The sequence below is a fragment of the Kryptolebias marmoratus genome, linkage group LG12, assembly GCF_001649575.2.
Source record: "Kryptolebias marmoratus isolate JLee-2015 linkage group LG12, ASM164957v2, whole genome shotgun sequence".
Taxonomy (NCBI): domain Eukaryota; kingdom Metazoa; phylum Chordata; class Actinopteri; order Cyprinodontiformes; family Rivulidae; genus Kryptolebias; species Kryptolebias marmoratus.
The window spans coordinates 2,296,358-2,310,058 of NC_051441.1; the positions used below are offsets into that span (position 1 = coordinate 2,296,358).

The window sequence follows — 13,701 nt, forward strand, 5'->3', positions numbered from 1 at the left end:
ACACTCATGTACAGACCTCCCCTGTCATGTCTAATAAGGTTCTAGGACATTTATATTCCTGTGTTGTATTCACTAAGTGTTTTGGGACATCATCAAGCTGAAACCTGATAACGTCCCAGAGAAGCTTTGCCTCAATTTGAGCCGCTGAGCACTTTACTTTACTTTAGAGCAGGCTTTTATTGAGGATATATTTGTATTTTACTCCATTCATCTTTCACTCAGTTGTGCCTGCTGCTGTAAAACACCCCTACAGCATGATGCTGCCACCACCATGCTTCAGTGTGGGGAATGTACCCGGTTTCCTCCAGGCAGAGTGTTGAAAGAAATCAATTTGCCACAAGTGGATTTTAATCAAGGTGCAGAAACACTCAGCAGAAACAAAAAAGAATGGGAGGCTTTAAAAAGAATTTACAGGGTTTTTTATTAAAAGGATCAAATTCTAAAAGTTAAATAGTGTAAAGAAAAACACACACACACACACTGAATGTAGGTTATGTAGAAAAAAACGAGTTTAAATAACTGTAGCATCAGGCTGCTGCATCCCAACATCCAACTTTCTGCAGAGTTCAGCCTTTTACTCTGAAGGTTTTCCAGGAGGAAACTCTCCATCAACACTGGGCGCTTCATGCCGGCCGTTTGGCCCCGCCCCCTGCTCCTACCTGAGCTCCTCCCGCACCTGTCCGCACAGGTAAGCCATTCCTGCAGCGCAGCGGTCGGTCGGTGAGCAGACAGCGGGGGGAACTTGTCTCGGCCATGGCGGAGTCCCAGCTGGTGTGCATGGACAACGAGCACGTGAACGAGAAGGTCCAGGAGTCCAGCCCGGAGTTTTACTACAGCGAGGAGCAGCGCGCGGCCGTGGAGCAGCTGCTGAGGAACGGGGACGAAGCCTTCAAGATGCGCCTCACGGAGGACAACACCAAGGACTTCCTCTGCTCCCGGGAGCTCAAATCCATCCGCAAAACCTTCCGGGAGTACGGCACGGACAGCGACTCGGAGTCCGGGGAGCAGGAGCAGCCCAGGCGGGCCTCCAGCGCGGACTCCGGGGTCCACTCCACCTACTGGCCCCAGATGTCCGACACCGAGGCGCCGTCTCTGGACATCGGCTGGCCGGCCAGCAGCGGCGTGTATAAGGGGGTGACCCGGGTGTCCGTGTTCTCCCACCCGCCCAGAGAGCCGGGACCCCACATCAAGGAGGTGGTGAGGAGACTCATACAGGGCTCACACAAGGTAAAGGAAATAAAAAAACAAAACACTTTAAATTTAAATTATTCAATCTGAATAAAAATTGGCCTACATAACTGATATGTGTGACACCCCCCCTTTAATAAATAAAAGTGGAAACAGTACTAGGAGAAGGTAGTCCTATCATAAAACAAGATCTGTAGCCAACAAATACTTATAAAAATGTGGTTTTCTTCTGTTTATACTGTTTGAAACCAAATTATTTGTGTGAGTCCTGAGTCAGCATTCACTTTCTGCTGTTTGAACTTTTCCTGTATCAAAATGTTCAGCTCGGGTGGCACGGGGGTGCAGTGGTTAGAGCCGTCTCCTCCCAGGGAGAAGATCGCATGTTTGCCTCCCAGCCTGAGGCCTTTCTGGGTGGAGTTTACATGCTCTCCCCTGAGGTACTCTGGTTCCTCCCACAAACCGAAACTTCATTGTTTGGTCTGTGAGGCAGAGGGTGAATGTTAATTTGTCTCATTTGTCTCGATGTCCCTCTGATGGACTGGAGACCTGTCCAGCTGTCCCCTGTTTCTCACACAGAGACTATGGAGATAGAAACCATCTCCCTGCGACCTGGAAAGGAGAAGCAGGAAAAAGAAAAAGGCTGGATGGAAAAAGTTCAGCTTGTCAGAACATTATGGCTTTTGTTTTTTATAACTTTGAAATATTTCCCTTTATGGACCTTTTCTTTGCTCTTTAAAATGAACAGAGACGTCTTTAAATCCATGAAAAACTTTGTTCTCTTTGAAGTCTAATTCAGCATACTTGCTTTGTTTTTATCTTTTAGCTGCTGTTTTGTTCTTTTTATGTTTTTATCTTTTGTTTATCTAATTTTAGCCTTTTGCTACTTTTATGTTTGAGCTAGCCTTCTGTTACATTTAGGTTTTATCTAATCTTTTCCCACTTTTGGTGAGCATTTACCTAATTTTGGTTGTTAGTTAGCCTTTTGTTACTTATAGCTTTTAGCTAGTGTTCAGCTCTTGGTATTCACACCGCAGTTTCACAGAGAATTCAGTTTCTCTAGTTATGTTTAAGATGCTCTAAGTTTTATTTTTGGGACATTTTTCTTCCTAAAAAGGTTTGTTTTGGTTTTTTTACTCAGTCAGGTGCTTAAATCAGATGTAAAACTATAAAATTACAGCCTAACTTCATTTCATCTTTTCGTGCCTCCTGCAGTAAAACTCGGGTCTCAGCACATATGAGCTGCAAACATTCATGGAGATTAGGAAATGTTTGGACAGGCAGCAGTTTATTTAGCAGCAGTTTACATATAAACTCTTCAGGTTAATCTCAGCGTTCTGACCTTTCTGCTCCACAGTTGGTGTAATATTTCTGAATTTCTTCTGTTATTGGCTGCAGGTGAAAGACAGGGATCCTCAGGCTGAGAGTAATTACCGTCTCTTAACTTGTGTTCGGTACATAAATTATGTCTTTAAAAGATGATATTTGCAGTTGTTGGTGAAAGATTTATTTTAATCCACAGGAGGCTCGTAGAGGTGGTGGAAACAAATAATTCTTTATTATAAATAATGGCTTAGAGTTAAAGGCTTAACTATTACAACACTGATGAATTGTTGACGTTTTTATAGTAGTGATAATATTCAGGCTGACATAATAACTCAACAGAAGTAATGATTATTTGTTGGTGTTTTACCTTTTGATTTATCTTTTAGGCTGTAAACACAATCTAAATAAATGTCTTTTGTTTTTAGAGCTGCACCACTTTATAAAATAATAAACTTAAATTTGATTTACTAGCATGTTTTTAGTCCTTGGTCAGGAGCCATCTGTTATTGTTGTTGTTTTAAAATATCATGATTTAGACATGCAAAATTTCTTATTCATTTAATTTGGAAATAGGTCACTTTGTTACATAAAAAAGTAATCTGATGGCTTTTTTATGATGTCCAACTGTGCAAAATACAATATTTGAAGAAGCCAAGTTTCTGGGAGGAGGTGCTACTTTCTTTACTGATTTTAATAAAAGAATAACTTTGCAGAATAATCAATTTAAAAAATATCTTTAATTAAAGCCCCTTTTTTCTTTTTCTCCACCTGGTTTTCAATCTGAACTCATCATTGATCATTGGAGAGGAGTTGGATTCATCTCCAAGTCCTTCCTTCTGGCTTTCATATTAGTTGTTGATTTAAAAAAAAGTTTCCTGCCTGTTTTTGGTTCAGTTATTGTGTCAGAAAAGGATAACCGTCTAAATGCACAGAACTGTTCACAGTGCATCAGAAAATTTACTTTAAAACCTGACGAAGTTCTGTGGACTCTTTTCTGAACAACATAAGTTATCGTAAACGTCAAGTTAAAGCATCTAAAGGAGGTGAAATCATAACAGATCGTTACAGTAAACCTACATGTTTTGTTTGCTGTAATTTCTTCCAGTTAATGGAATTTTATTCTGATGTATGAAAGGCTAAACCAGCACAAAGTGTGCAGAAGTAGTTAGATTGTAAATAAGATATGGGAAAATAAAATACAGGCAAACATTGGTGTGAATGGTGAATCAGATGTTCCAAGGCAGAACTTTCTAGTAAAGGAGAAAACTGGGAATGGTTGATCAAACAGGTAATAAAGCCTACATGAAAAGGAGAGTCATGTGCAAGTTTAAACAAGCTGAGTCATCTGTGATTCACATGCTGTAAATGTCAGTTTCATATCAGGACACGTAGCAGGAAGATAAAAACCTCCCCCGCATTCTCCCAGCCCGTCTTAATGTTGGTACCTCAGATTTCTAACTGACTGGCTGAGGTCCCAGGTGTGCACACCGAAAAGTCTCACCTGGGATTGGTCTGATCAGCAGCGCAGGATAAAGAGATTATTTGAACTGACGTAACAGAAGACAGTAAACGCCTCATCGGAGCTATAATTTAACCCATAAATTGACGCTGTTCATCACGTATTTACAGACGCATACTCACAGCCCTGACAGCCTAATTAGCCAATCACATGCTGCTATTTATCCCCTTGAGGTTGAGTAAATCATCCGTTGATAAAAGCCTTTCAGATACTTGAGTCTGTTCATGCTCCAGTACTCTGAAGTTCAGACTGAGGCTGTTGCAGAACGACACGCCCAGTCCTAAACTTTTATAAGAAACGAACATGTCAAATGAAGCTTTATGTCACAGTGACAGGTTACATGTGGAAAATTACCATGTAACTGGAACATGACACTAAATATTAAAAGTAGAAGTGCAGAAAATATCACTTAAGTTCACACCCAATCATTTACTGAATCATTTTTTTTTTAAGCTTCATCGTTTAAATTAGCTGAGGTTTACTGGAGGAGGAAGGACTTGGCATGGAGTGTTTTCTGACCACATCACATTGGAAGTTTTTCCTTTAAACTGCCAGACCTGTAGACTAAATCACTTAAACAGAGCTGTTATCCACAAATGGAGAAAACACGGAACAGTGGTGAACCTTCCTAATAAAACGACTCTTAAAAGCGCCTAGCGCCTCATCCAGGAGGTCCAGAAAGAACCCAGAACAACATCCAAAGCTCTGCAGGCCCCAGTTAAGGTCAGAGTTCATGACTCAACAATAAGAAAGAGATGAAGGGTAAAAAATGGCCTCCGTGGGACAGATCCAAGGCCAAAAAAAAAGTCCACACAACCAGGGCCAGGTTGGTTTGGAGAACTTTTCCCTGTTAAATGAAATCATGATTCAAAACGTGCATGCTGTCTTTATTCAGATTGTCTTTGTGTGATGATCTGACACGTGTAAGTGTGATAAACAAGCAAAAACACTGGAAATCTGTATGCTTTAAGAAGAGGGCAGTTTTTTAACCTACAGTCTCAGAAAATACCAGCTGAATACAGATGAGCACATTCAGACGAGATCCTATTTCTGAAGCTGTACACTGTCACAAGTTTCCTGTAGATGATGTAGTCTCTTAATTTGAAATGGTTTCAGTTCCTCAGTATTTCTGGGATGTCATATTTTTAGATAGTTTTGTCGTTTCTGCCACAGGCAGACCTCCCTGTCGTCTTGTTGCTGATTTACTCGTTCTTTTGGATGCCTGAATGGATCTTTCCAACCCTTCAGGTTATGAACTGCTAGCTGACATTTTCCTGTAAAATCTTTAGATTGAACATAAGCATTTTTTTTTCAGCTGTGCATGAACTAAGGCCTTTGGAACCTAAACAACTTTAAAAAATGACAGAAATTTCAGTATTTCTTTTCAGGATTGGTTAAATTTCGCAGATCTCTGCTTCAGTGGCAAAAAGCAATGACCTTTTTACCCTTCTATTTTTAGATGGATAGTTTTTGTATCTGTTTCAAGTGTCAAGTATCAAGCAGCAGTAGCCATTTTAAAGTTTATACCGTTTACATCAAGTCAGCAAACTTGTTTGGTCCGCTGGAACAGGTCCAAACATATACGACAGAAAAGGAAATAGATGTTTTTAAAAAATTACATGAACGCTTGATGTCGCAATCAATAATTTAAAAAGCACTTTGAAGTGATGAAACACCTGACTACAAACATGTAATTTACCGAACTTTACTGAAGAATAAGTTCTGAAAGTCTGTTCTTCTGTTCAGCGATACTGAAGGCAGACGTTAACATTAAAATGATTAGCAGAGCAGGTGTTTCACAACCGTTACTGGAAATTATCCAAACTGTTTTCAACAGCACTTTTAATCACCTTGGAAAACAAGTTCTTCAGAGGAATCCGATGCTGCAGGAATTACTCTGAAGAAACTGTATCATTGCAGTAAAGTCAGGTTTGTTTTATTAGACTTAATTCTGCAGAAAACCTGCCAGGGTTCAAAGTAAAAATGTAAAAGATCTTAACCAGACATGCTGGTCTGAGGGATTTAAGGAAACTTCAGCTTTTTTTTGACTGCAGTCAGGACTGATAAGTGTGGTTGATACCAGAAATGTTTACAGAAGTTCATAACTCTGGAATCGACTTGGAAAAACTGAGAATGTTATATTTTAAATGTTTATAACATCATCCATCCTAACCAACCTGAATTAATTAGTTTTAAACAGTCATGAAACACATATTTAGTCAAAATGTACCATTCTGTACAATTAATAGATTCTAATTAAGTAAAAGTATAAATTAAAAATGTGAAAAACATAAAAGTATTTAATCTCAGTTCTTATAACTTTGTTTGATGTTCTTCATTTTCTGAAAGTTTCTAAAATGCGACAAAAACTGAACTCTGTAATTTATTAGAAACTTTATTAAACAACAATCAAATTAATACCACAGAGCATAAATCATTTATGTGATATATTTGTATATTTAGTTTAATATAAGGTTACTTTTTTATTTTAAAACCTCATTGTTGTTTCAAAGTCCAAAATAGAAAAGAAAAAGCTCCTGAAGTAGTTAATAATAGTTAATAATAACTCCGTAAATTAAATAGTTGGACCTGAGGACAGGTTTAAGTGAGTACATGTAAAGTATTTTAAAGCATGTACTTGAGTAAATATACTCAGTTACTTTAATACGTTAATGTTTGCCCCCTCCCTCCTCTGTGTTTTCAGATGGTGGCCATTGTCATGGACTTCCTGACAGACCTGCAGATCCTCCAGGACCTGCTGGATGCCTCGTCACGCCGCGGCGTGGCCGTTTACGTCGTGCTGGATGCCAGGGGAGTTCCCAACTTCCTGGATATGTGTTCTCGGCTGCAGATTAACGCCATGCATCTGCGGGTGAGCAGAAAGTTCTGCAAACTGAACATGACAGGGCACCTCTGTGGGAGGAGGCTCACTGACAGCACATAAAAACAGGAAAAATGGGAACCTGCTGAGTGTTTCAGCAGGAGTTCTCACAGATTAAAATATAACCAGGATCATGTGTTGGACTGTAGAGGAAGTCCTCTCAGGAGTCAGATTTAACTGTTCGTCACGATGGTTTGAGTAGTTCATCGGTTCTCCCAAATCATAAATATTTACCAAGTTGTGTCTACTTACCCTTATCCAGGTAGAGCTTTAGATTTATTATGAATCTTTTTTAGGACAGTGTTTGTAATCCAAACACGTGATTATAATATTTATTTCCTACATTAACACAGTCACTAATACTACATGTTTACATGACATAACTCTTGTTTTAAATGTTTGTTTTTTATAAATTAGCCAATTTAAAATCAATAATTTACCAAAAATTAGAGAAAAAGATACTTCCACATAATAATTAAAACTTTTTATTTCAGTTTATATCTAAAAATCTATGTTTTTATAAATGTAAAGTAACTGTAAACCACACATGACTGAATTACATTAAGATCTCTGTGAAAGTTTTGAATATCTTTCAGTTATTTAAATATTTTTTTTAATACATTTTTCAATTTAAATGACTTTTAATGTGAAAATCAGTTCCTTTTTTATTATTTTAAAGATACTCATCGCAAACTAGGAAATAAAACATAAAGATTCTCCTGAACTATGCCAAATGGTGTAGTTTGAAACAGTTTACTGGCTCTCCAGGTATATTGATGTGCAGTTCTGAAATGCGGGTACATGCTCAATGTAAACAAGCATTCTGCAGAAGCTGCCAAAAACCACATTAGTCAATGCAGGTAAACAAATATGGCTGAATTGGACAAGAGTAGAATCTCAGAGAAGACCTTCAGGTAGAAATATAAGAGTGAAACATCGCTAAAAAGAAAAAATTCAGGGTTCTGTCAGACTTCTCGACCCCAAACAGCTCTTCCATGGCCGATGCCATCGTTGACCTATTTTCAGTCACTTCGGCTGTTTCTATAAATAAACAAATGTGGTATTTGGCATCCATTCTCAAATTTTTCTTACAGTTTTTTTTTTTTAATTTAAGGACACATTAAACATTGATATGAGGAAAACAACTTGTTCATTTTCTGTTTCTTTCCCCGTGAATTCTTTTAACGGGTCTTCAAGACTTTGCAATGAATGTCTTTAATTCAAGGAGCTTCACTCCTCGTGAGTAAACAACCGCAGGTCCATTTCCAAAGTGGTTCCAGTGGGGTTTTTTTCTAGTTTGATCCAGCTTTGGCACAACTACAGTTGCCTCGAAAGTTAATTGTTTAATTGAATCCAGAGCAGGCCTTTAATTGGCTCATACTGTAAACTAAAACTTGTCAAAGGAAAAACTTCATATTTTACACATTTTTATGAGGTAGTTTTTTATGAGCTGGCAGATGGTTTCATTTCTGACCTACTTCTTGCTCCAAAGAATGTTACCTTTGGATATAGTCTGTCATCTGTTCATTCTTTTTCCTGAGAAAAATGGGTCAAATACCTGTGTATACACCTGATCGGACTCTCAGTCAACTTCACTTTCCATTTGTTTAACCTGGAACCTCTTTGTTCTGTTTGCCAACAAGGTAGTAAACAACTCAAACCACAGCCTGCTGGAGGGACGACTCCGTACACAGAAAACCTGCTTAACTAGTCACATTAGCCATCGAGCTGTAATAGAAAGTTTGAATTCAACGAAACTTTTTCTTGTATAACAAACTGTAAGAAATGTCAAATTAAATAGTAGAATGAAAGGGTTTAATTATGACAAAAAATGATCATCAGTGTAACATTTTTGCCCATTTTCTTGTGTTTCACGGGTAGATGAATGGCAGTTAGTGTTGATGCAGAATATTAGTGAGCCACACTGTCATCCTATCCCATCTGGGAAACAATACCCAGCTTTATCTGCTGTATGCAAACGTTTGGCAGTGTAGTTTGAGTTGAGCGCTGAAATAGCTGCCCACAGTGGTGTCGGTTACGCCGTGAAAGGCCTTCTCAGAGCCCTGAGCTCTGTTACTCTTACTTCTTACAAGTGAACAGTCATAGATCCTGAGAACAGATCCAAAGAGGGTAACTTGATGCAGAGCCTCCTCCCACTTTGTCCACATATGCAGCTGAAGGACTCAGGATCTCGTTTTAAATCCTAAGGTGTGACGGCTCAGTTTGACTTGGCGTTTGTGTAAATTAACTCATCAGGCCTGTTTGATGGTCGGGGCTGAGGGTGTTTACTCTGGATCTGCTGAAATGTGTAATTAAGTGGGTGTTTCTTTACAGAACCTCCGTGTGCGGACGGTGAAAGGTGCGGGGCTGGCCCTGTCTTTTGGAAAGCTGCCCGGTTCCTTAGGCTCCAAATACATGCTGGTGGATGGAGAGAAAGTCATGTTTGGGACCTACAGGTGAATATCCGGCCTCCATCAGTGGATCAGGCCTGTTGAGCTGTTGTTTGTCTGCCTAATGAAATAAAGTTTGTTTAAAAAGGTCATTTAAAATCCACAAGGTCAACTGAAGTGCAACAAAACAAGCAAAAGTATAAAAGATGTTTCGGAAATTTTATAAAACCATAAAGTATCCTAAAAATGAAACATTTTCTGAACTTTTTAAAGTAAATAAATGTGAAGAGTTATTTGTGCAAACAGTTTAAAACAGTGTGAAGAATAAAAGACAACAGAAAATCCATTGTGCCAGCTTGTTGTCGACAGCTGAAAGATTTACTGATGCATATTAAACTGGTGGGATGACTTGAATCATTTTAAAAACATGCTGCTTCTTATTTGCCATTAATGTGGTAATGTCCTGAGGGTAAATGTATTTTTGCTGATCAGTGTACTATCTGCTTGATTGGGGAGTGAATCCGATGTGTAAAAAAATAATATAAGGAAGCCAAATTCCTTCTCACGAGTACCTGTTTTTAATAATTACCCACATTAGATAAAAATATAACACCAAAGTTTAACCCTTGCACTCCAATTATGAGAAAAGAGCTTAAAATGTGAACCAATAACTGGTAATTCCTTCTACATCAGGCTTTCGTATTGCTTTTCAAGCTCAAAACAGTCCAGTTTGAAGTTTCTGTGACATTTAGTTTGATTTGTAGTTTAAAAATGATGTAACTCCATCGGTTGTAGCTTCTGCGCAACAAAGACTGCAGCTCTGTGCCCCAGTTGCCATATTTATCACCTCTCTAAACACATTCATACACTGCTCATAACACTCTGCTCGATTGCAAAGTTAAATAAGTTTGCACATTTACATACCTTCGTTGCTTGAAACTGAAACATGTCTGACTCAGACTTCACGCAGAAACATAAACCACACTCACAGACCACATCTGTACCAGAGCAACTTTCAGTTCACAGTTTTTATGCTAATCAACTGAAGTCAAAACTAGTACGACTGATTTGTGTCAAATAAAAAGTTTGGAGTCGGTCTTTGACTCACGCATAAACACATTATGACTAGAAGTTTGTGTGTACTGTGTGTGCTCAGAGTTTTTATAAGAGGGGGTGCAAACTGGTTTCTGTTCCCCAATTTTTTCTTTTTTACTTAAAATCTGTTATCACTTCCAGCAATAAAGCAAAAGCACGCAGTGTTAATTGATTCTAATTTTACTTTTGTAGTCACAAGCTAAAAACAGCTCACAGTAAAAATAATAGCTGCGCTCTGCCCCCCCCATCATCAGCTTTGAGAAGGTTCAGTCCAACTCTGCTCGCTGCTCAGGCTGCGTTCATCTGTGGAGATGAGAAAAAACAAAACAATTTACTGTTTTAAAGCTTTAAAACTGCGCTGTGTCTTTTTCTGGCTATGAATCAGACAGAAAAGAGTAAAATCATTGAGTGATATGACTCTGATTAAGGGTTCAAAATACCCACAAGTTTAGAAAAAGTGGTAACATAAATACTGATCTTATTGACCTCAGCCACTGTAAGGGATTATTTTAGGGATGTTGAACAAAAGTCTGGGCTAAATATGGCCTAAAAGGAAAGTTTTTTTAAATGTCTATATCTGGTTTGATTTTTAAATAACTCATTGCATTTCTCTACAGTTTAAAAAAACAAATAAATAAATAAATAAATAAACACTTACTCTTGGAGAAAGATTTTAACAGAAGCTGATTTTAATATAAGCTAACTGTGCTAAGCTAAGCTAACCAGCTGGTGGTAGATTCTTACAAAAACTAAACTAATCTTTTCATTTCTGGCTGGAGATTGCACTGATTGGTTAATTAGGTTTTTGAAAATGACACCTGTGTGTTTCCCTTCAGCTTTACGTGGAGTTCATCTCGGCTGGACCGGAACATGATTACGGTCATGTCCGGTCAGATTGTGGACTTCTTTGACAGCGACTTCAGGGAGATGTACGCGGTGTCCGAACAGGTCGACCTCTACAGGGAGTTCAACATCACCAAGCCGCCGCTCCCTATGCCCATCCTGAAGCCACAGGTGGAGCCCATTCGGCCTCTGCCCATCTCAACGTCTCGCTTTCAGGTGTCAGTCGGGGACTCGAGACAAGTCAACCTAAAAGTACCTGCACATAAGTACCACAATCCAAAGTACTCTCTGGTTTTTGGGAACAGTTTGGGCCTGACGGGTTCTTTGCAGGATCTCTCAACCCAGAATGACTTGTTGTCCAATGGGTTCAATCAGAGAAATGGGCTGCAGAACAGCTTCCTTCACACCAGCAAGGAAAAGGTGGGCCGAGCGTCCCCGCTAAGTCCGCTTTCACCAACAAAGCAGGAGGATGAGGACGGGAAAGGAGGTCAAATGAAGAACCAGACGGGCAGCACAAAGAAACAACGCAGCTCCTTTAGGCACTTCTTGAAAGGCAGAGGAGACAATCAGAGCCCAGAGACGATACAGGAGGGCGTGGTCACTCCTCAGAGCCCCGCCCACACCTGTAAAACACCAGAGACCAATGGTGTGGCAGGATATGAACTGGAGGACTCGTTCGAGATTGTTGAGAAACCAGGACTGGTTAAAGCCAAACCCAAGAGGCCTTCAAAGGTCCTTCAGAAAAGCGTCTCTCTGCAGGCGATCAACGTGGGAAACGAAGACGGTGCGTGCTCAGATTCCAGCTCTAACCTTCTTTTATGGATGCACCAGTTATTTTCTTCTCTAATTATCATGACAAACATGATCTATTATTTGTCAATAACAAATGTTCAACATTTATGCTTATAAAATGGCGTTTAGTGTGTACAAATGATAAAGAACCAAATAACTAAAAAAAAACATATAAAGTACTCAGATATTCACAGGGTTTGAAAAAAAATAAAATAAAATTCATATCATTGTTTCAAGTTTCTACTAAATGTTTGAATTTTTATATTACAATTTGAAATCATAAGATGGTTGAGCATCACAGGCTCCACATGGCAGATATGTTAAAGTTTATTTAATGCAGCAGGAGACTTTCTGAATTCTAACCTCTGTTCATAAATAATTCAGTTCATGCTGATTTATATCAGGAGTTACTACATGAAGCCCAGAGTTTAGTTTTGTCTTCTTACGTAGATGTTTGCATGTTTTTATGACACTTTTTTCTTCTGTTTCAGGAGGATTAAAAAGCCGCCGGCGGCATCAGAAGAAGAACTGCATCCAATCGTGAGATGAAATGAAAACATTGTTGCACAAAAACTTTTCTGGTAAAACCGAGTCCCGGGATCAGCTGACATCACTTTACGAGCACAGAGGGTTTCTGGGATGTAAAGCAGCTTCAGTCTGCGGTGAAGGTCAACACTGAAGACAGAAACTTTCAACAATGTAGCCAAAAACCCTTCTGAAGGCAGGAATTTCACCGCCAATGTTACAGTTCTTCTAGACTTTAGTATTAAATTATTCCACTGTTCAGTGTTTATCTTTCTGTTGTACGCTCGTATTTGAGCCTAAGCAGCACGTTGGTGTATTACGTCACACCTTTCAGTCCCTCTGGCTGCTATGGAGACAGGAAAAGTGATCAGCTGTGTTGCCTCTGAGTGTCACCTTACTGTGGACTCTTAGTAACGCAGTGAGTGTTTTACAGGCTGTGAATAATGGACGAAGAAACTGTGTAAACCTTTATTTAAACTGGCCTAAGATGAAAACTTAAATAAATCCTTGTCAGTTGTTTGAGTTGCACTTAAGTTCAATGAAAGACAAAATATCTGTAAAAACAAAATCTGTGATTAAAAGGCTGATTAGATGATAAAACTGATGATTGTTATTTCACTGTTTTACTTTGTATCTCTGTGCAGAAGGTGGAAACAGATCTGAGTCCTTAAATAAAACCAAAAACCTTTCAGTGTCATGATTTCAATTATTCAGATTTCTTTTGCCTAAAAAGTCTTTTTTTTTTTTTTTTTTGTAATTGCACGAGTCAAGCAGACGTATGCAGGCTCTGTAGAATTTAATTTTTATTACTTTGACAAATAAAAAGGTGTAATTTAATCATTTGAAGCTTGTTGCAAATAAAAAATATTGATTTGAATTCTGGATGATACTTTTAAAAGATGCAGTTTGACAGAATCTGAAGTTTTAAAAAGTTATTTTAAAAAATGATTCTGTGAGATATTATTTTACGTAAGGGAAGAAAGATAGCAGCAAAACTGTGAAAGGGTTTCTTTTTATTTATTCAAACAAAAAAGTGCTGCACAATAAACCAAGCACGTAGTAAAAAACTATATTTGAAACATAAATAAAAGCACAAAAAAAGTAATTACTTGCTGACAAGAAAGAATAAACTTTTTAAAATAAGC

General features: G+C 38.6%; 1 protein-coding gene across 1 annotated transcript; it reads left to right on the forward strand.

Annotated features, from left to right (window-relative positions):
* The first annotated feature begins 669 nt into the window (after positions 1-669).
* Positions 670-13,256, forward strand: fam83fa (family with sequence similarity 83 member Fa). The gene is made up of 5 exons (XM_017419355.3): positions 670-1,227; positions 6,735-6,902; positions 9,246-9,367; positions 11,233-12,023; positions 12,523-13,256. The coding sequence occupies exons 1-5, from the start codon at positions 754-756 to the stop codon at positions 12,573-12,575; spliced, it is 1,608 nt and encodes a 535-aa protein (XP_017274844.1). The 5' UTR covers positions 670-753; the 3' UTR covers positions 12,576-13,256.
* Positions 13,257-13,701: the final 445 nt, after the last annotated feature.